This window comes from Rutidosis leptorrhynchoides, chromosome 9 (genome assembly GCF_046630445.1).
Source record: "Rutidosis leptorrhynchoides isolate AG116_Rl617_1_P2 chromosome 9, CSIRO_AGI_Rlap_v1, whole genome shotgun sequence".
Lineage (NCBI taxonomy): Eukaryota > Viridiplantae > Streptophyta > Magnoliopsida > Asterales > Asteraceae > Rutidosis > Rutidosis leptorrhynchoides.
This window is the reverse complement of record NC_092341.1, coordinates 211,680,072-211,700,386: the sequence shown is the minus strand read 5'-3', so window position 1 is coordinate 211,700,386 and position 20,315 is coordinate 211,680,072. Positions and strand designations below refer to the sequence as shown.

The 20,315-nt window shown below is 34.7% G+C and overlaps 3 protein-coding genes across 4 annotated transcripts; 1 reads left to right on the top strand and 2 right to left on the bottom strand.

Annotated features, from left to right (window-relative positions):
• Window positions 1-423: 423 nt before the first annotated feature.
• On the top strand, window positions 424-6,027 carry LOC139867011 (uncharacterized). 2 transcript variants are annotated; one of them, XM_071855319.1, is made up of 10 exons: window positions 424-625; window positions 2,059-2,115; window positions 2,216-2,283; window positions 2,808-3,006; window positions 3,088-3,170; window positions 3,316-3,379; window positions 3,548-3,607; window positions 3,696-3,746; window positions 3,932-4,010; window positions 5,659-6,027. In XM_071855319.1, the coding sequence occupies exons 1-10, from the start codon at window positions 551-553 to the stop codon at window positions 5,739-5,741; spliced, it is 819 nt and encodes a 272-aa protein (XP_071711420.1). In that variant the 5' UTR covers window positions 424-550; the 3' UTR covers window positions 5,742-6,027. The 2 variants fall into 2 exon arrangements, with proteins under 2 accessions (XP_071711420.1, XP_071711421.1); XM_071855320.1 differs by lacking the exon at window positions 424-625 and adding an exon at window positions 1,353-1,443 and having other exon boundaries at window positions 5,659-6,026.
• Window positions 6,028-10,581: 4,554 nt separating this feature from the next.
• On the bottom strand, window positions 10,582-11,475 carry LOC139868521 (uncharacterized). Its single transcript, XM_071856858.1, has 2 exons — window positions 11,229-11,475; window positions 10,582-10,964 (listed from the first exon to the last, which is right to left on the bottom strand). Exons 1-2 carry the CDS (start codon window positions 11,473-11,475, stop codon window positions 10,582-10,584), a joined length of 630 nt encoding a protein of 209 aa, XP_071712959.1.
• A 6-nt stretch (window positions 11,476-11,481) lies between these two features.
• LOC139868520 (uncharacterized) lies at window positions 11,482-19,398 on the bottom strand. Its single transcript, XM_071856857.1, has 3 exons — window positions 18,788-19,398; window positions 12,340-12,622; window positions 11,482-12,018 (listed from the first exon to the last, which is right to left on the bottom strand). The coding sequence occupies exons 1-3, from the start codon at window positions 19,396-19,398 to the stop codon at window positions 11,482-11,484; spliced, it is 1,431 nt and encodes a 476-aa protein (XP_071712958.1).
• Between the last annotated feature and the right edge of the window lie 917 nt (window positions 19,399-20,315).

Sequence of the window (20,315 nt, the reverse complement as noted above, 5' to 3'; positions counted from 1 at the left end):
GGCGGCGCAAAAGAGGCTCGAGGGACTTTTAAATATATAAATATAAATATATAATTTTAAAAAAGTGTATTTGACGAGTTTGTAGTTATAATTGCTATTACAGCTAATATAATGGAAAAAAGTAAGACAAAATTACGATAATTTTTTATTGAATTGATCGGCTTTAACCGAATTTTCGATTTTTGACCGGCATTGACTCGATCTTTCTCGCCTTTGACCCGACCTTTTTGACCCGACTTTTAACCGTTTGACCGACTTATTAGACGGTCGAGGTGGACTAGTCACTAAAACGCCGACGTAGCGGACGCTGTTTACGAGTTACGACCATGAACTCAAGACGTGAATGATCTAGTTAGATATGGGTGGGCCAGAACGATCCGATAAAAGAAATTCGATGAATAGCGGTTCGGGTCGTCCCCAAGCTGTTCGTATTTTATTTTTTGGTTTTTCAACCACAATTCCACACTCATTATATTTAACCCAATAATAATAATTATCGAGTTCTAATTGAAAAGCTTTAACTGAAATCGAAGTTGAATATCAGATAACAATGGATCCTCCACCCTTTCAGGAATCAACACGATGCGATGTTTGTAAATGCAGCTTCAACACCTTCAGACGACGGGTATTCGATTTTTAATTTATATATAATTTGCTAATCATATATAGTAGTATGCAGTATTCAATTAGGGTTTACGATTAGTTACTTTTAATCATCAGTTGTGATTGTTTTTGATCCAATCAATGAGGATCCTAATTGCAAATTAAAAGGTCATTTTGTGGAATTTTGAAAATGGTGATGTGAGGTTTGACTGATTAGGTCAAAGCTAGTCGTTTGAGAATGGAAAGTTGATGTTGTGCTTGCTCCAGATTTAGTTACCCTAATTCAATTTTATACTATTAATTTGCTAATAATATTGGCCATTTTCAAGTTGCAATCTGTTTAAATTAAATGAACACTAGTTGATTGATCTCAAACTAAAAAGGTTTTTTTTTTTAAAGGCAAGTTGTTGGCATCAAATTCATTTGCCACGCATGCACGCGCTTTCGGGCAGGAAACCCGAACCGCGTATACCATCCTGAGGGGCAGGCGGTCGGACCTGGGTCTGTATACGGGTTAGTAAAACCTTCCCCGGGGCAATTCGGCTTTCCAGAAATAAATTCGATGAATATTTTTAAGGGGAGGGACTCGAACTTGAGACCTCCCCACCCCCATCCCAATGCACAAGTGCAAAGAGGTGAACCACTAGACCACAAGGGTGGGTTCAAACTTAAAAGGTCTTACATTTACTCTTTTAGCTATTATACTTCCTTTGCATGAACATATAGACACTTGATGCAAATCACATTTTGATCTTATCTATAAGCAAATTTGGTTGGGTGTTTTGGATCTGGATCAAACCTTGATTAATAGCTCAACATGTCCCACTTACACATGGAAAGGTACACATGTACATCAAAGCATGAAATTGAACTAATTATTATTTCTAACATTGCAAGATAGTGTCTGTTAATCCCCTTTTAGTGATCAAATACATGGAAACAGTTCGTGCAACATACATAATGAAAATTTTCAGTGCTCTGTATATGTTTGGACATACTAATCTCATTTCGAAAAATAAAGAACTGTCTTTTTTTTTTTTTTTTTTTTTTTTTTTTTTTTTTTTTTTTTGTAAAAGCTAATGAAATTGGAAGTCATTGACCTGATTAGATTAGATAGATTATAATAATAAAATAGAAGTAAATTAGTTAAAACTTGTTTGGTGATAAAAATTGTTAGTTAACAGAGCAGAAAATTGTTAGTCTACACTAGTTTATTTTCTTATTGATGGGGAACCCATATTACACAACATTTTCATTTTTGGATTGTCCCAATCTCAATATGTTTTTTTTTTTTTTCCTGGAATGGTTTAGTTGCAAATGTATATATTTGTGGATTAGCAATGGGTACAATATCTTAGTTAAACGTGTTATATGTTTTTTCTTCTCATTTTTCTCGTATAATGGGTATTTTTTTATCAGCTTTTCATGTTTCCTAACCTTTTTTTCATATTGTAGCATCATTGTCGATGTTGTGGCAGAACCTTGTGTGCTGAACATTCATCAGATCAAATGGTGTGTCTTATCTTTCCCTTATACAAACTCACACATCTGTAAGATAATGATATCACCAAGTTATTCTAAATTTTGTTTTCAAACATGTGACTCTTTTCAGGCTTTACCACAATTTGGTCTTCACTCTCCTGTTAGAGTTTGCTCAAACTGTTATAATGATTCATCTCGGTAAGTATTTAAGTTTTTTGCTTTGCGCATCTGTTTTACTTGTTATGAATATTTTGATATACCACTTGGTGTTAGATAGTTTATATTTGTGAATGCTTTGTGTACAGTTTTTGAATATAATCCTCTTATTATATTCCTATGCCATAGTTATCCATGATTTAATACTTAGGGTGTGTTATGGTTCAACGTTGAATGATGAACCATTTAGCATTCCGTGTGTTTTCGTGACATTCAACAATTAGTGTTGATTCATCCAGAGCTGGAATTCTCTCTTAACCATTAAGTACCTGAATCTTATGTAATATTCTCTTTAAATCATTCAGAACCTTTGAATCATTCAGATTATGAACCAATTAGCGTTGAATCATTCAGTTTTATCAAACGCACCCTTAGTAGGTAGTAAGCTATCTCAAAAAAATTAATAGAAATAAGTTGGACTTAATTCTTAAGTAAACTACTCTATGGAAATGTTTGATTCTATTGCATTTATATAATTTTTCTTATTTTTTTTTATATATTTGCAGGTCTGTGAAGTCTGATGGAGGTGCATCTGTGAATGGAGTAAATTCTGTTACAGATTCAGTTTCAAGGCTGGATATTAGTACACAATCAAGTTCTGATACCACACAAAGTGGTGCTGCTGTAGGTAATCCAAATTGCACATGTGGAATGCCTTTATGCATTTGCGAGGTGCAGTCAAATGATGACGTGGCACCAGTTCAGGCAAGCAATAGTCATTCTGTTTCACCTTTAAATGTATCATAATGTCTGTAAAAGTTATAAGCTGTTACCTTTTGTTTGCAGCCTAAACCTGTCCCAACATTCACAGCTCCAAAGAAAGTAGACATGGCCCCACGCAGTAGAGGTTCTTCATCTAGCAAGTCCAGGTATACATTATGTGGACCCCATTTTCCCGTCAATGATATCTTTAAGTTTGCTTGCTTAGATGTTAGAAAGTAGTGTCTTTTTTACAGTTTAAAAGTAAAAAAGGAACGCCTAATTCACTTTGATGTAACATATAATATTTTACAGTGCTGGGCAATCAGCAAACAGTGGATCAGAAAAACCCCTAGCAGATTATGAAGTTAATGGAGAGGTATGGTGTTTTGTAGTACATATGCAAAACATTGTAAAATATTGGCAAAATAGATCAAGTGTCTTTCATGTTATTTTTTGTTTCATGTTTCTTTTATCATTAAACAAACATGGAACAGTTTAGCATTGTAATATCCTTTTATCTTTTTATTACTCTTTTCACGGGTAGGGGTTACGAGAGGCGATAAAGAACGGAGATTTTTTTGCTGTCAGAAAGCTTCTTGGCGAGGTAAGGAAATATGGTTCAATACTTTGTAACCACTTTGTTTCAAAGTAATAATACATTTGTTTGTGATCAAATGGGTTATTTTCCTTAGGGAGTGGATGCAAATTACTCTGACAAACAAGGATTATCTCTCTTGCATCTGGTTCTCTCTCTCTCTCTCTCTCTCTCTCTCTCTCTCTCTCTCTCTCTCTCTCTCTCTCTCTCTAAAACTGTGTTTGTGTGTGTGTGTGTGCGCATCTGTTCCTTTATATGTTCACCTGTGTGTGTATGTGTTTCTTTATATGTGTGTCATTTGCCATAATTCTAACAGCATGTAATGGGGTATAGGCTGCTGTTTTTAACCAAACTGATATAGCTTTCACACTATTGGAAAATGGAGCAAGTCTGGACTACAAGAATTTGCAAGGTATTATTTTTCACTCACTTTTAATGCTTTATATATATATATATATATATATATATATATATATATATATATATATATATATATATATATATATATAGTGGTAGGATCAAGAGGGAAGTAACCATTCGGGGGGAAGCGGGGGAAGCAAAAACTTTTTTTTTTTTTTTTCGTTTTTTGAAAAAACTTTGTTCACGAACATTATAGATGAGATGAAAATATGAACATTTAGTAGAGACACTTTGTGATAAATGTTTTTATTTTGGCGGGAAAACGCTCGAAGAAGTAATATATAACAATTATCGTGTTTTTCGAGCGTATTTTGAGGTTTTAGCTATTGGGGTTTAGATATTAGGGTTTAGATATTAGGGTTTATAGGGTTTAGATATTAGGGTTTAGAAATTTAGGGTTTAGATTTAGGGTTTAGATTTAGGATTTAGATTGAGTTTTTAACACGAACGGTTTAGAGTTTAGGGTATAAACCCAAAACACCAAACCCTAAACCCTAAACCCTAAACTCTAAATCGGGCTAAATTTTACTTCACAAAACATGGAAAAAAAAACGTTCATGTTCTTCACGAACAATATTATCTTCAATGTTATTTTTGTCGATCGTTTTCCCGCCTAAATAATAACATTCATCACGAAGTGTCTCTTCTAAATGTTCATATTTTCGTGTGATCTTGATGCCTGAAAAAAAAAATTTCAAAAAAAACGAAAAAAAAATAAATAAATTTGCTTCCCCCCGCTTCCCCCCGATTGGTTACTTCCCCATTGATCCTGCCCCTATATATATATATATATATATATATATATATATGTCTTCATGACTACTTTGTGGGGTACTTTTTAATTTCCTAAAATCAATTAACTTGCTACATCCATCTCTTACTTCCAACTATGTGGTTACCGGTACGAACCAGTTACTACTGAAACAATTAGTAAGCCAATAATGTGGCTCATCTCACAACTTAAAGCTTAGTGGGAACCTTTTATATTAATGAAAAATTGAAAACCTTGTTTGATGAGAATATAAACTATTTAACATCAGATATAACTTTCAATTTTATTGGGATAATTAGTGAAAGTAAAATATCCTATAAAATAGTTTTATGTACAAGGTTTAGAAGGTGTTTGTTCAAATGTTATGGGTTTGACAATGTTTGGATTGTTTGTTTTAATGGTATAGATTTGAGGGAATGGGTTTGGTACCCGTATAATCATACGATTCGATCTAAATCTCCATATGCATTTTCCCATATAAACACGGTATCAGACCCATATCCATAGTGATTCTTGACTAAATTCTAAATGCTATCTTGGTGTATTGTATATACTAATTTTAAATTACCAACATAAAGTGCATTGTATATAACAAGTGTTATTGCTTGTGCTCAACACTTTCATAGTAAGAGAAGTTTATATGATTTGTGAGTAGATTGTATGGTTTTTTCTTAATAATATCAATTAATTAAATTTACTTGAGAAGTTATAATTGAAACATAATGCTATGTCGATTTCATCTCTAGGAATACAGTCACCAAATTCTGAGAAACGCCAAAAAACGATCATAATGCATGAACTTGATAAATCCTTGTATTTGAAACTAAAAGCACACTGCACTGATCTGCAACTGACAATTAAATTCCAGGTGAGACTCCACTGGATTGTGCTCCTGTAACATTGCAGTTCAAGATGAAGAAGAAGATGGAAGAAATTAAACAATCCAAGTAACACGTCGTCCGTTTTTTGACATCATTTCCTGAAACGTGGACCATCGTTGTAGACTTGTAGATTCAACATCTGAAGATCACCCGATTCTTAGTGGTTTTCATGTGTCTTTTATCGTTAAGAGAAGTGCTTAATTCTATCTTCTATCATTTATGTTTAACTAAAAGTGAAAAATATTCTGAATAATCAAAAGAGAGGATAAACATACACACTTATTGAACCACCGACATACATTACTCATAATTACTGAACATAAATCAACACTCCGAAAGAGCATTATTGAACCATTGACTGGTTCCTTAACTGTCCGGTTTCAGTTAAAAAAAAGTCATCATTTCGTCCTAATCAAACGGTAAGACATTCTGACCTATAAAATCTGAAAATTGAAAACCTGTAATCATGTCATTATTTTCTTTTATGGAACTTTTTGTTTCAGGTTGCAAGTCAAACTTTGAACCAGTAAATAGATAAAATAAGAACTGTAAAATTTTCTCCTTATATCTGGAATTGAAAAACAGAATCAAATAAAACAAACTTAGTTTGCTTTCTGATTTTAGTTTAGGTAGCTGTAACACTAACTAATGTGCTGAACATTAGGGTCGGTCGCGGCCTAGTTTTTTTTCAGAAAGAACCAAAAATTTCTCGTTAAGGTCTCATTGATAGAACTTGATACAAATTACTGAACACAAGAGCGGAAGTTAGTCCTACTCATAAAGGTGAATAATCAAGTGCTAGATTGTTGAAAACAAAAAGAAATACCGACTTTTAGATAACTTTTTTTTTTTTTGAACGGCAAGCTTGCATCAGTCCGGACCGAAGCCTAGTCATCATTTGCACACACACACGCGTTCGGGCAGGAAACCCGAACCACACTCAGGGGATCCGACCCTTAAACAATCCCATACGGGGCAGGCGGGCCGGACCTTAGTCCAGGAGTGGGTCGGTAAAACCTTCCCTTTGGGCCACCCTCAAGGAATTTCTTTCAAATAATATCCTTTGTAGGTGACGAGGCTCGAACACGAGACCTCTAGCCCGGCAGGGGTGCTAGGCACCACCACATGTCCACTGAGCCAAAGCTGCGGGGACGACTTTTAGATAACTTATTTAAGAATGCGCCATCGTAACTACAGCTATTGGACGTCCTAATATTCCCATAAGAGGTGTAAAGTTTAAAATCCTCTCATCCGGGTAGCCTTCAAAATAGTCTGAAAAAGTTGCATGATAACACAGTTAAACCGAGTACATTCTAGTAAATATAATAGTGGCTTTTGAGTAACTCAAAGGGGAAATTTTCCTTTTTGAATTGGTTTGGTTTTTAGTATTATGTACTAAAACTAGAGACAAAATAGTCGTATTATGGAGTCTTTTTTTTTGTGTACAAAATTAATCTATGATTTATGATGGGTTTTGCTAACGTATGTTACGGGGGCATACGTTAAGCTGCATTTAATGATCCCGTAATTTTCATAAATATCAAAATTTGTAATTAATGTACGAAATGGAAATTATAAGATTGAATTAATGAGTATTAAATACAAATAATGATATATAAGGAAATTTCGTGTTCATTAAACGTATCTAAACGTATGCCTCCGTGACATACGTTAGCAAAACCTATTTATGATATTTAAATGTTTAACCGACGAAGTGTATGGTCTTAAAATAAATATCTGTCAATTGTTTAAGATAGATGGCATTATCATATCCTATGGATTGAGATAAAAGTGATCGAATTAGGTAATGTATCCCACTCTTGGTTCATAATAAATGTGAAAAACCACTTTGCAAGCAAAATCCTATGATTTGATTTTCAACCAATTTGTTAGTTGCTTTGTCGGGAAAAAAAAATCAGAATCACGATTAACGATCAAATTCTATTTCTATTCTATTTAATATGTTAAAGTTAAAGTTATTATTTTATTATTATTCAACCGTATGGATATCCTTGTGAGTTTATTCATGTCGACTTCATATGTACATCTCATTTTACTCCATATTTATATTTATTCCCCCTTTTATCTACAAGACTAAAACATAAAGGGTTATAAATAGTAACTTAAAATATGCATTAATCATTTATAACACGTTTAAATATATGTAACACAAGACCCTCTTTTATTAGATCCAAGTAATCAATCCATAATTAATGAGTTACTTAATTAAGGATTGAGTGCAATGAGATTAAGATGAATGATGATATGTTTGATGATTATTTTGGGCCCTGATGATCGTCTTTCACTTTAACAATCAAGTGATCAACCACCCCGACTCGATCTTGATTGTTAATTAGCATGATTCACCTCAACACGATGTAAAAATTCCTTGGGCAAGATCACAAGAGAAAATTACAAAGGTCCGGGCAAATGGCAGAGAATCAACAACCTATAAATGAGAGGTCAAGCGCCCTATTTATAGTATTCGAAATATTCGCAGTCTGCGGATTGCTTAACTATCCGCGAAAACTTAGCGAAGTGACCCACAGTCTTTTATTAGCGCGGAAACTGATCCGCCATCTTTATTTTCAGCGAATATTCCAAACCTTTCGAATATACTTCGCGTAACTTCCGCTTTTAGCCTTTAGTAAATAAAATATACATATACAATGCTATGTATATGATCAAGTCCCCCAGTTTATTATGATACATCTTGCGAAGTAAATGTGTCATGATAAACTCTAAAAATTCGCAGTTATTTTGACCATTATCCGCATTGAAACATTTTCGCTTTGCCTTTGTTACCGTTACAACAAACAAAGTTACCGTTTTTATCCGTTAGCGAAAATATTACCGTTTAAATCATCATAATGAATACTTAACACAATTGATTATCACTCTTACTTCCCCTATATATATCGGTGTCTATAATCACTAATTTCCCACTCGCTACTCTGAAATACTTCGCAATTAATCAAATATTCCTTCCACCTTTGCAACTTCTTTCTTTCCCGTAACTCCCTTTCATTCTACAATGAAGATCGACGAGGTTGACAGCAAAGTTAACCCGAAGACACTAATCACGAAGTTATTAACAAGCCCGGAGTCCAAATCGACGGCGTCTTCTGGTAAAGATAAGCAATCAATTCCAGTTGTCGATTTAACTTCCAAATCTCCTCTTACCAAGCCGAGCTCCACAAAACGACCATACCAGACGTTGCCACCATCGCAGAGTAAAAAGCTAAAGCAACACGACGCCACCCTTTAAGATAATCCGCTCATATCGGATTATGAAGGGGATCAGCAAATGGGTACGTCGCGAGCATTATCTCATATTTACAACATTCGCTATGTTTATATTTCTTCAATTAATAATTTTTTTAAAAAATTGCCCTGTTTTGCAGGCGATTCAACTTTTGATCCAGTTTATCCTAGCCCGAACACTGTTGAGCAAATAACTGAGTTATTCCGCACTCCCCCGACTCTGACGGGGTGAGAGTTGACGGTTTATCGGGATACACTTATGCTTCTTCTTCTGCGGCACTAGATCAACGCCAACAGATGAAGATGGCAATCCCAAACGAGCTTCGCCGTGAGTTCTCGAAGCTTTCTGCGCTTGATGCGCATAACAGTTTTGTGCAGAATTTCTACATGTCCTTCAATTCTGCTTATGACATGATCTGCCGCCAAGAACAGTTCTTCAATGTTCTTGAGGCTGAAAAAGCGAAGTATCATACCGAGAAGGCCAAAGCTGCGGATAGCGAAAAGCGCTGTGTTGACCTCTCTTACGAACTCACTGCAGCAAAAACCGCCGTTGATGATTTAAAACAACAGGTTTCTACTGCGGCTGAAAAAGAAAACAACCTTCAAGCATATGTTAAATTACTAACAGAGGAGGTTACAAAGCTAACTGCAGAGCGAGACAACGCTCTAGCTGCTACAGCTTCTGCGAAGCTTGAGTTTACCAAGCTTCGCCAACATTTGCCAGAGTTGGCGAGAAAAATTCTCAACTCGCAACCTGTTTCCACTCAATTTTCTACATATGCGGCTGCGCTACAACTGCGCGAAAGAGTGGAATTCATGGATCAAATCGCCGCCTACTGCACCGTACCAGAGCCGCTACCGTCTGCAATAGACAACCGTTTATGTTCTTTAGCAGATGCCCGAGATGCGTTTGCTACTGCAAAAGAGAACATAGCGGATATTCCAATTTCAAAAATTACGGCGATAAGCGAGCAGGATGATGCTACTACAGATGACATCATCGCGCCTGATTTATCTAAGTAATGATTGTATTGTAAAAATTAGCACGCAGCTATCTCTGCGTCGTTGTTAATAAAATTTTCGCATTTTCGCATATATTTGCAAGTACTTTTATTTATATAGCGCTTCTATCAATAATATTCATTACACGGACTTGTCCTTTGCAGTTTCCAACTTTTATTATCGTGCACATGATAAGTATGTACTATTGCGAAACAATCTGTATGCGTGTATATTTGTACGTTATGAATCTTCTAAGTCCACCAAAGCGATCCTTAGGCAATCAATTAGCATCGTGAAGCATCTAAGTATGGCAAAATCAAATACTTAGGAATTTAAGTTCCTTTCGCAATAATTATTTTCTGCGTAAGTGGGCAATTTCATCACTTCGCCACTTAACCTTCGCGAAACATACCAGCAACATGAAACAAAATATTTCATAAACTTTGAGTATTTCGCAAACAAACTTTTCGCATATCCTTACAAGTGTTTCTTTTTATACTCTTACAAGTGTGATCAAGACTTGCAAAAATTAAAAATGAAAACACATAGAAAAAAATCAAATGTAGGCCTCACATCGTATTTCGTACTTTGCACACATTATTTTGACACACGCGCGTATTGGCCTTCACATTCTTTTCGCAAAGTTATGCATAATATCGCTTTAATAAAGCAGCATGCCACGCATTAGGGAGAGTTCGCCCTTCTACATCTGCGAGCTTATATGATCCTGCTGCATTGATTGCCACAACTTGATAAGGACCCTCCCAGTTAGGTCCTAATTTTCCTAGTTTTTCTGCTCTACTTGCATCATTATTTCGCAGCACCCATTCGCCTACATCAAAAGACAAAGCACGTACTCTTTTGTTGTAATACTTGGCGATTTGTTGTTTATTATTTGCCTCTCTAATAGCAGCCATTAACCTTCGCTCTTCTATGAAATTCAAATTTTCGCCCAATGCATCATCGTTTGCTTCTTTATCAAAGTTAGCGACTCTCTGCGTTGGCACAAGAATTTCGGCGGGTATTACTGCCTCAGAGCCATATACCAAACTAAAAGGTGTTTCCCCTGTGCTCTTATTGAAAGTAGTGCGATGTGCCCACAACACATTGGGCAATTCATCCACCCAACCAGTTCGCTTTTCGCATAACCTCTTTTTAATACCGCTGACAATGTCGCGGATGGTTACTTCACATAAGCCATTAGCCTGTGGATGCGCCACTGATGTAAACTTTTGGATTATATTTAAATCAGTGCACCATGTTTTAAAAGGATCTTTCGCTATTTGGGCACCATTATCGCTAACCAACGCGCGTGGAATACCAAATCTGCAAACAATATATTCCCATACAAAATTACGCACTTGCACTCCAGTGATAGTGCGAACCGCCTTAGCTTCTACCCATTTTGTAAAATAGTCAATTGCCACAATTAGGAATTTGACATTGCCAGGACCTGCGGGAAATGGTCCTACAATATCAATAGCCCACTTGTGAAATGGCCATGGCGAATTAACAGGGATCATATCATGTCTTGGCATCCGATTCTACGGAACATGCCTTTGGCAGCTTTTGCAACGCTTAACAATCTTTGCAACATCGCGATATAGGGATGGCCAAAAGTAACCCATCCGCATAATTTTTTCCGTAATAGTTTTATAGCCTGAATACAATGCGCAAGAAGCATTATGCACTTCATCAATTATCATTTCTGCTTCAATTAGGCCCACACATTGCATCATTGGACCACAATATGACTTACGATACAAAATGTCATTTTGAATGATGTACATTGGTGCTCGCTCTCTGACTAAACGAGCTTCGCGCTTATCATTTGGCAAAACATCATTGCGGATATATAACAAGATTGGTTCCATCCAATTTGGCTGTTCTTCTACAACGGACGCCACCATTAAATCGTTATCTATTGATTTACTTGGCAATTCCTCGACCCAAACTTGTTTTTGAAAGTGCGAAAACGTTAAAGCGGTCAACTTACTCAAAGCATCCGCCTTCTTATTTTGACTCCTTGGCACTTGTGCGAGTTCAAAATCCTCAAACCGCACAGCTAATTCTTTCAACAACTGCAAATATTTTTGCATTGAGGAATCATGTGCCTAATAAGAGCCATTAAACTGATTTGCCACTAACTGCGAATCTGTAAATGCTCGCAACTTAGTGATATTCATTTTACGCGTAATATTTAAACCAGCAAGCAACGCTTCATATTCCGCTTCATTATTTGTTACATCAAAATTAAAACGTAACGCGTACGTATGCTCCTCACCGCTTGGGCTTGCTAACACTAAACCCGCACCAGCCCCTTCTGCACGTGAGGCTCCATCAGTAAATAAATCCCATGTTTCATCAATTATTGGCTATAATTCTGTTCGCTCATTAATCACTTCCAACTCCTCAGTCATTTCTGCGAGATAATCCACCAAAACTTGACCCTTTATAGCATTGCGCGGAAGGTAAGAAATTTGATAAGCACCTAATTCTACAGCCCACAACGCGAGCCTACCAGATATCTCTGATTTTGTTAAGACTTTCTTGACCGGCATGTTAGTTAGCACATGCACTGGATGCCCTTGAAAATGCCTTCTTAACCTTCGCGATGTTAATATGAGTGCATACACAAATGTTTCAATGGGCGCATAGTTTATTTCGCTTCCTGTAAGAGCTTTACTGACAATATACACAGGTTTTTATATTTTATCCCTTTCCGCAACTAAAACTGAGCCAAAAGCTTCATTTGCTATCGATATATAAAGGTAAAGAATTTCACCATCGATTGGCGTTGTTAACGTAGGCAATTTTTCAATAACTTCTTCATTTCCTGAAACGCGATTTCAGCTTCACTTGTCCAAATAAAGCTTTTTTGTTTAAACAGCCTTTTAAAGTTTTGAAAAATGTTAATTTCCTTTCAGCAGCCTTAGACAAGAAACGCGTTAATGCTGAAATGTCCCGTTCATATTGATTATAAACGTTCCATATTAATTGATTTCGTTGCGAGGTTTTGACCTCTATATGAGACGTTTTTCAAAGACTGCATTCATTTTTAAAACAACCATAACCTTTATTTTATCAATAAAGGTTTTAAAAGCATTACGTAGATTATCAAATAATGATAATCTAAAATATACTGTTTACACATGACCATTACATAATGGTTTACAGTAGAAATATATTACATCGACATATGTTTCTTGAATGCAGTTTTTACACAATATCATACAAACATGGACTCCACATCTTGTCCTTATTTTAGTATGCAACAGCGGAAGCTCTTAGTATTCACCTGAGAATAAACATGCTTTAAACGTCAACAAAAATGTTGGTGAGTTATAGGTTTAACCTATATATATCAAATCGTAACAATAGACCACAAGATTTCATATTTCAATACACATCCCATACATAGAGATAAAAATCATTCATATGGTGAACACCTGGTAACCGACATTAACAAGATGCATATATAAGAATATCCCCATCATTCCGGGACACCCTTCGGATATGATATAAATTTCGAAGTACTAAAGCATCCGGTACTTTGGATGGGGTTTGTTAGGCCCAATAGATCTATCTTTAGGATTCGCGTCAATTAGGGTGTCTGTTCCCTAATTCTTAGATTACCAGACTTAATAAAAAGGGGCATATTCGATTTCGATAATTCAACCATAGAATGTAGTTTCACGTACTTGTGTCTATTTTGTAAATCATTTATAAAACCTGCATGTATTCTGATGTCAAAGCAGAGGGGTATAAAATACTATTAAATTTTATACAAGATATTTATTTATTTATAGAATGGATATACTTAAACCTTGCTACAACACTTATAGGCAGTGTACCTAATCGTACAGTAGTGTAGTTTTTAGTAAGTCCGGTTCGTTCCACAGGGAAATCTTTGAACAAAGCTCAACGCTATATTAGTTTAATTTTATAAAAATACAAATATATATATAAGTAATATTATTATTATAAAGGGGGGTTTTTACCGTTTAATGATCGGTTTGTCGATTTTAAAACTTTAGTCGCAGTTAAAACCTAATGTAAAATATAAAATAAATACAAGACTTTAAATTAAAGCGTAAAGTAAATAACGATAATGAAATTGCGAATAATAAAAATGCGATAAAATTAAATTGCGATAATTAAAAAGTACGATAATTAAAAGTGCGATTAAATAAAATAACAATAAATAAAAGTGCGATAATTAGAAGTGCAATTAAATATAAAATAAAGGAAATAAAATATGATATAAAAGAATTATGCTTATTTAAACTTCCGTAATCATGATGTTTGACGTGTTGGTTTTAGTTTTATGCCCATGGGTTAATTGTCCTTTGTCCTGGATTATTCAATATGTCCGTCTGGTTTTTGTCCATAACAGTCCATCAGTCATAAATATAAATTGCAAGTGTCCTTGTCAAATTATTATTATACCCGAAGATAAATATTCCAACTAATTGGGGATTCGAATTGTAACAAGGTTTTAATACTTTGTTTAATGAATACACCAGGTTATCGACTGCGTGTAAACCAAGGTTTTACTACTTTGTTAACAATTACACCAATTACCCTTGAATGTAATTTCACCCCTGTTTTAATTATTCTAGTGGCTATTAATCCATTCCCGTGTCCGGTTAAATGAACGATTATTCGTACATATAAATACCCCGCCCATCGTGTCCGATCGAGTGTATATGGTAATTTATAGGGACGCCCAATTGTAAATCTTTATATTAACATTAACAAACTTTCATTTAGTTAAACAAATATAAAGCCCATTAATAGCCCATAGCCTAGTTTCCACAAGTGTCGTTCTTTTGTCCAAACCCCAATTATGGTACAAAGCCCAATTACCCAATTTTAGTAATTAGCCCAACATCATGATTACTTCGTTTTAAACAAGCATAATAATAACTTAGCTACGAGACATTAATGTAAAAAGGTTGAACATAACTTACAATGATTAAAAATAGCGTAGCGTTACACGGACAGAATTTCGACTTACACCCTTACAACATTCGCTAACATACCCTTATTATTAGAATTATAATTAAAATTAAAATATAAATTATAAATATAAATATATTTACGTTGAAGAGGAAGAGAAAAAGGATGATCATAACTCGGCACAAAACTGGCTTTATATAGGACCTGACCAGCAATCTCACACCATGCGACTCGCATGGTTTTGTGCCTCTGGCCATGCGAGTCGCATGGCCACCCTGGATTCAGCCAACTGCTTTTGTTTTCTTCTTTGTCGACGTAATATAATAATAATAATATATATAATATATAATTATATATAATTATATATATATTATATTATATTCTTGTGCATAGTAGACTAGATATTTTTGGTCCGTTGCGTCGGGCGTTTCTTCTTGGCTCAGGTCCCGGTTCCGGATTTTCGGACGTCCTCGCGTATTATTTTAAATCGCGTACTTTGTGTTCCGCAACTTGTACTCTTGTCATTTTGAGACGTTCCTCATCAATATTTTGAACCTTTTTAGTTGTATCTTGTACTTTTTAGCTCTTTGGACCTTTTTGTCTTCAATTTGTCGAATCTGTCTTTTGTCTTCACCTTTTATTATTTAAACGAATATCACTTGTAAATAGAACAATTGCAACTAAAAGCTTGTCTTTCTTGAGGAATAATGCTATGAAATATATGTTCGTTTTTAGCATTATCATATTCTCATCCCAAAAATATTAGATTTTAAAAGTGGGACTATAACTCACTTTCAAAGATATTTCCTTCCTCGAAAATAAGACTTGGCCACGGATCGATTCACGAACCTATACAAATATGTACATATATATCAAAGTATGATCAAAATATAATTACAACTATTTTTATTATGTTTTAAAGATTTGAGTGTATTAAGTCAGCTGTCCTCGTTAATAACTTACAACTAGTTGTCCACAGTTAGATGTACAAAAATAAATCGATATATATTATCTTGAATCAATCCACGACCAAGTGTATACACGTCTCAGGCTAGATCACAACTTAAAGTATATATATTTTTGGAATCAACCTCAACCCTGTATAGCTAACTCCAACATTACTGCATATAGAGTGTCTATGGTTGTTCCAAATAATATATATACATGGGTCGATATGATATGTCAAAACATTTGCATACGTGTCTATGGTATCCCAAGATTACATAATATATTAGAATACATGTATAATACAATATAAGTTAGCTAGGATATGATTTGTATAGATTTGTTAAACATTTCCCGTAGCTAAAAAGATCAAAAATATCCAATCTTGTTTTACCCATAACTTCTTCATTTTAAATCCGTTTTGAGTGAATCAAATTGCTATGGTTTAATATTGAACTCTAATTTAAGAATCCAAACAGAAAAATTATAGGTTTATAGTCGGAAATTTAAGTTACATGTCAATTACTAAAGAGGTAGTCATTTCCGTCGAAAGAACGACATCTTGATGACCATTTTGAAAAACATACTTTCATTTTGAGTTTAACCAAGATTTTTGGATATAGTTTCATGTTCATATGAAAAATTATTTTCCCAGAAGAACTATTTTTAAATAAAAGTTTATCATAGTTTTTAATTATCCAAACCAAAACAGCCCCCCGGTTTCACTACGACGGCATATATCCGATTTTATAGTGTTCATCGTGTTTCCAGGTTTTAAATCATTAAGTTAGCATATCATATAGATATAGAACATGTGTTTAGTTGATTTTAAAAGTCAATTTAGAAGGATTAACTTTTGTTTGCGAACAATTTTAGAATTAACTAAACTATGTTCTAGTGATTACAAGTTTAAACCTTCGAATAAGATAACTTTATATGTATGAATCGAATGATGTTATGAACATCATTACTACCTCAAGTTTTCTGGATAAAACTACTGGAAATGAGAAAAATGGATCTAGCTTCAAAGGATCCTTGGATGGCTTGAAAGTTCTTGAAGCAGAATCATGACACGAAAACAGTTCAAGTAAGATTTTCACTCGAAATAAGATTGTTATAGTTGTAGAAATTGAATCAAAGTTTGAATATGAATATTACCTTGAATTAGAAATATAACCTACTATAAATAACAAAGGTTCCTTGATCTTAGATGATTACTTAGAATGGATTAGAAAGCTTGGAAGTAGACTTGCAAACTTGAAAGTATTCTTGATTTTTATGAAACTATACTTATGAAATTTATGAAGAACACTTAGAACTTGAAGATAGAACTTGAGAGAGATCAATTAGATGAAGAAAATTGAAGAATTAAAGTATTTTTAGGTGTTTTTGGTCGTTGGTATATGGATTAGATATAAAGGATATGTAATTTTATTTTCATGTAAATAAGTCATGAATGATTACTAATATTTTTGTAATTTTATGAGATATTTCATGCTAGTTGCCAAATGATGGTTCCCACATGTGTTAGGTGACTCACATGGGCTGCTAAGAGCTGATAATTGGAGTGTATATACCAATAGATATACATCTAAAAGCTGTGTATTGTACGAGTACGAATACGGGTGCATACGAGTAGAATTGTTGATGAAACTGAACGAGGATGTAATTGTAAGCATTTTTGTTAAGTAGAAGTACTTTGATATGCGTCTTGAAGTCTTTAAAAAGTGTAAGAATACATATCAAAAAGCAACATGTATATACATTCTAATGGAGTCGTTACATGTAAGTGTTGTTTTGAAACCTTTAAGTTAACGATCTCAATTAATGTTGTTAACCCAATGTTTATTATATCAAATGAGATGTTCAATTATTATGTTATCATGATATTATGATGTATGAATATCTCTTAATATGATATATACATTAAAATATCGTTACAACGATAATCGTTACATATAAGTCTCGTTTCGTAATTCTTGAGTTAGTAGTCTTGTTTTTACATATGTAGTTCATTGTTAACACACTTAATGATATATTTAAATATCATTTTATCATGTTAAATATAGTGTATGAATATCTTAATATGATACATATGTATTTAGTAGACGTTATCATAACGATAATCGTTATATATATCATTTCGAGTTTCTTAACTTAGTAATCTCATTTCTTATGTATATCACACATTGTTAATATACTTAGTGAGATACTTACTCATTATAATCTCATGTCAACCATATATATATGTCTATGTATACCACAACATGTAGTTTTTACAAATTTGTAACGTTCGTGAATCGCCGGTCGACTTGGGTGATCAATTGTCTATATGAAACTTATTTCATTTAATCAAGTCTTAAAAAGTTTGATTGCTTAACACGTTGGAAACATTTAGTCATGTAAATATCAATCTCAATTAATATATATAAACATGGAAAAGTTCAGGTCACTACAAATGCGGCTAATTTTCTCGTCAAACTTTGCACCTCTTTGACCGTCTTGGGTGCTGTCATATTTTCGATAGCCACGATTTTCTTCCGATTAGCTTGAATACCTTGCTCAGTAACAAGATATCCCAAAAACTTTCCTTCAGTTTCGCCAAAACTAAACTTTAGCGGATTAAGCTTCATGTTTATTCTGCGCAATGTATCAAATGTTTCCCGCATGTCGTTTATAATACACTCTTGCATTGTGCTTTTAATTACCAAATCATCTACATAAGCCTCAAGATTACGTCCAATTTGGTTTTCAAACGCAGTGTCAATTAAGCGTTAATATTTCGCGCCCGCATTGATTAAACCAAAAGGCATCATTATATAAGAAAATATGCCTTTTCCTTTATGGAAAGCGGTTTTATCTACGTCTTCATTAGCCATTGGGATTTGATGATATCCCCTCGCCGCATCCAAAAAACATTTATATGGAAAAGCATGCAATGACTCCACTTTTAAATCAATTTTCGAAAGTGGATAGTTATCCTTAGGGCACGCTTTATTTAAATTCTTGTAATCAATACACATTCTCCACGAGCCATCAGGCTTTTTCACTAAAACTGGATTCACAATCCATGATTGATATTGAACTTCGCGTAAAATTCCAGCTTTCACCAATTTCGTTACCTCTTCGCACAGCCACTTAGCGCGATCTGGGGCCATGCCTCGACGCTTCTGCACTACAGGTTTTAAAGCTGGATTTACATTAAGTCTGTTTTTCGCAATATGACGCGGAACACCAGTCATATCATTTTCACACCAAGTAAAAACATCTATGTATTGTACAAGTAACTGCACAATCTGTTTCTTGGTATCCACCCTAACATTGCATCCCACTTTAACTTTTTGATCGGGATATGCAGGATTAACCACTACCATGTTGTCCGCGGCATCAGCGGTTTCTTTAACTGCACTTTTCACATTAACAGTCACACAAATAGGCATGATGATTGCTGAACTTATCATCGCAACACCTGTATGCGTTGTGAATTTAATCATGCCATGAATGGTAGATGGAACAATTCCGAATTTACCCAAGGCAGTTTTGCCTAACAACATGTTATAGCGAGAAAAAGTCCGCAGAACATAAAAGTCTAGCCGCGCTTGACGCAATAAACTATTATCATTTTCATCAAAAAGCTTGACATCTAAAGACAATACTTGTAACACCCCGTTTTCCCCGTATATGATATATAGGTGTATTGTGTATGTACGACTAGTGTATGAAGGATTTGAGACGTGTTTGTGAGCTGAAGTTCAAGTACGCGAAAATGAGTCAGACCATGCTAAAGGTCGCGACGCGGAGAAGATGGTCGCGGCACGACAATACACTGGTTTCAGTTTCAGGAAGCTCGAAAAACAGGCACCAGATCATGTGTAATCTCGCGGGGCGAGGAAAGTGGGTTGCGGCGCGGCGTTCCTGGCGAGCTGGTACCAGATTTGTAATTTTAAGAGATATCAAGGGCATTTTGGTCATTTTGCGTGTGTTCCAAAATTGGGATCTTAAATCCCATCCACTCATCTCATTTTATTCATTTCTTTTTCCTTTTCTTTCTCATTTTCCTCTCAAACTTCAAAACCCCATTTGATTCAAAGGGATTTTTGGAAAGGAAGATTCGTGATTCGATTGAAAGCGTAAGAGGCAACTTTTTTCGCCTCGTTCTTAGCTACAAGGTGATACTAGTGGTAAACTCTAACTCCGAATTTCATTTTCGTGTTCATCATTCAAATTTAGGGCTTTTGATTGTATGTTCATAAATGAAACCCCATTAGTTGTTAATGGAAGATTAACACCAAGATTTGGATTTATTGTTGATGTTGACGGGTTTTGGGTTTGGTGAGCAAGTGTAAGCTTGTAAGACTTGCAAATGAGTGTAATCACTAGCATTTAGTGATTATTGAGGTGTTGGAAGCCTTTAGGGTTCATGTGGTTGACTAATTTTGAATTGAGTCAAAATTAGGGTTTGGTGATGATT

Bases quoted from the DNA above. Each gene is read 5' to 3' on its own strand.
- LOC139867011 (XM_071855319.1), top strand. From the start codon at position 551: ATGGATCCTCCACCCTTTCAGGAATCAACACGATGCGATGTTTGTAAA. The intron at 626-2,058 runs GTATTCGATTTT...TTCATATTGTAG, and splicing joins TCAACACCTTCAGACGACGG to CATCATTGTCGATGTTGTGG. The intron at 3,747-3,931 runs GTTCTCTCTCTC...AATGGGGTATAG, and splicing joins GATTATCTCTCTTGCATCTG to GCTGCTGTTTTTAACCAAAC.
- LOC139868521 (XM_071856858.1), bottom strand. From the start codon at position 11,475: ATGCCAAGACATGATATGATCCCTGTTAATTCGCCATGGCCATTTCAC. The intron at 10,965-11,228 runs GTGCCCAAATAG...GCTCTGAGGCAG, and splicing joins CGCGTTGGTTAGCGATAATG to TAATACCCGCCGAAATTCTT.
- LOC139868520 (XM_071856857.1), bottom strand. From the start codon at position 19,398: ATGTTGTTAGGCAAAACTGCCTTGGGTAAATTCGGAATTGTTCCATCT. The intron at 12,623-18,787 runs GTCATTGCATGC...GTATATTGTCAG, and splicing joins AAAATTGATTTAAAAGTGGA to TAAAGCTCTTACAGGAAGCG. The intron at 12,019-12,339 runs GTGATTAATGAG...AAATATTTGCAG, and splicing joins AAATGACTGAGGAGTTGGAA to TTGTTGAAAGAATTAGCTGT.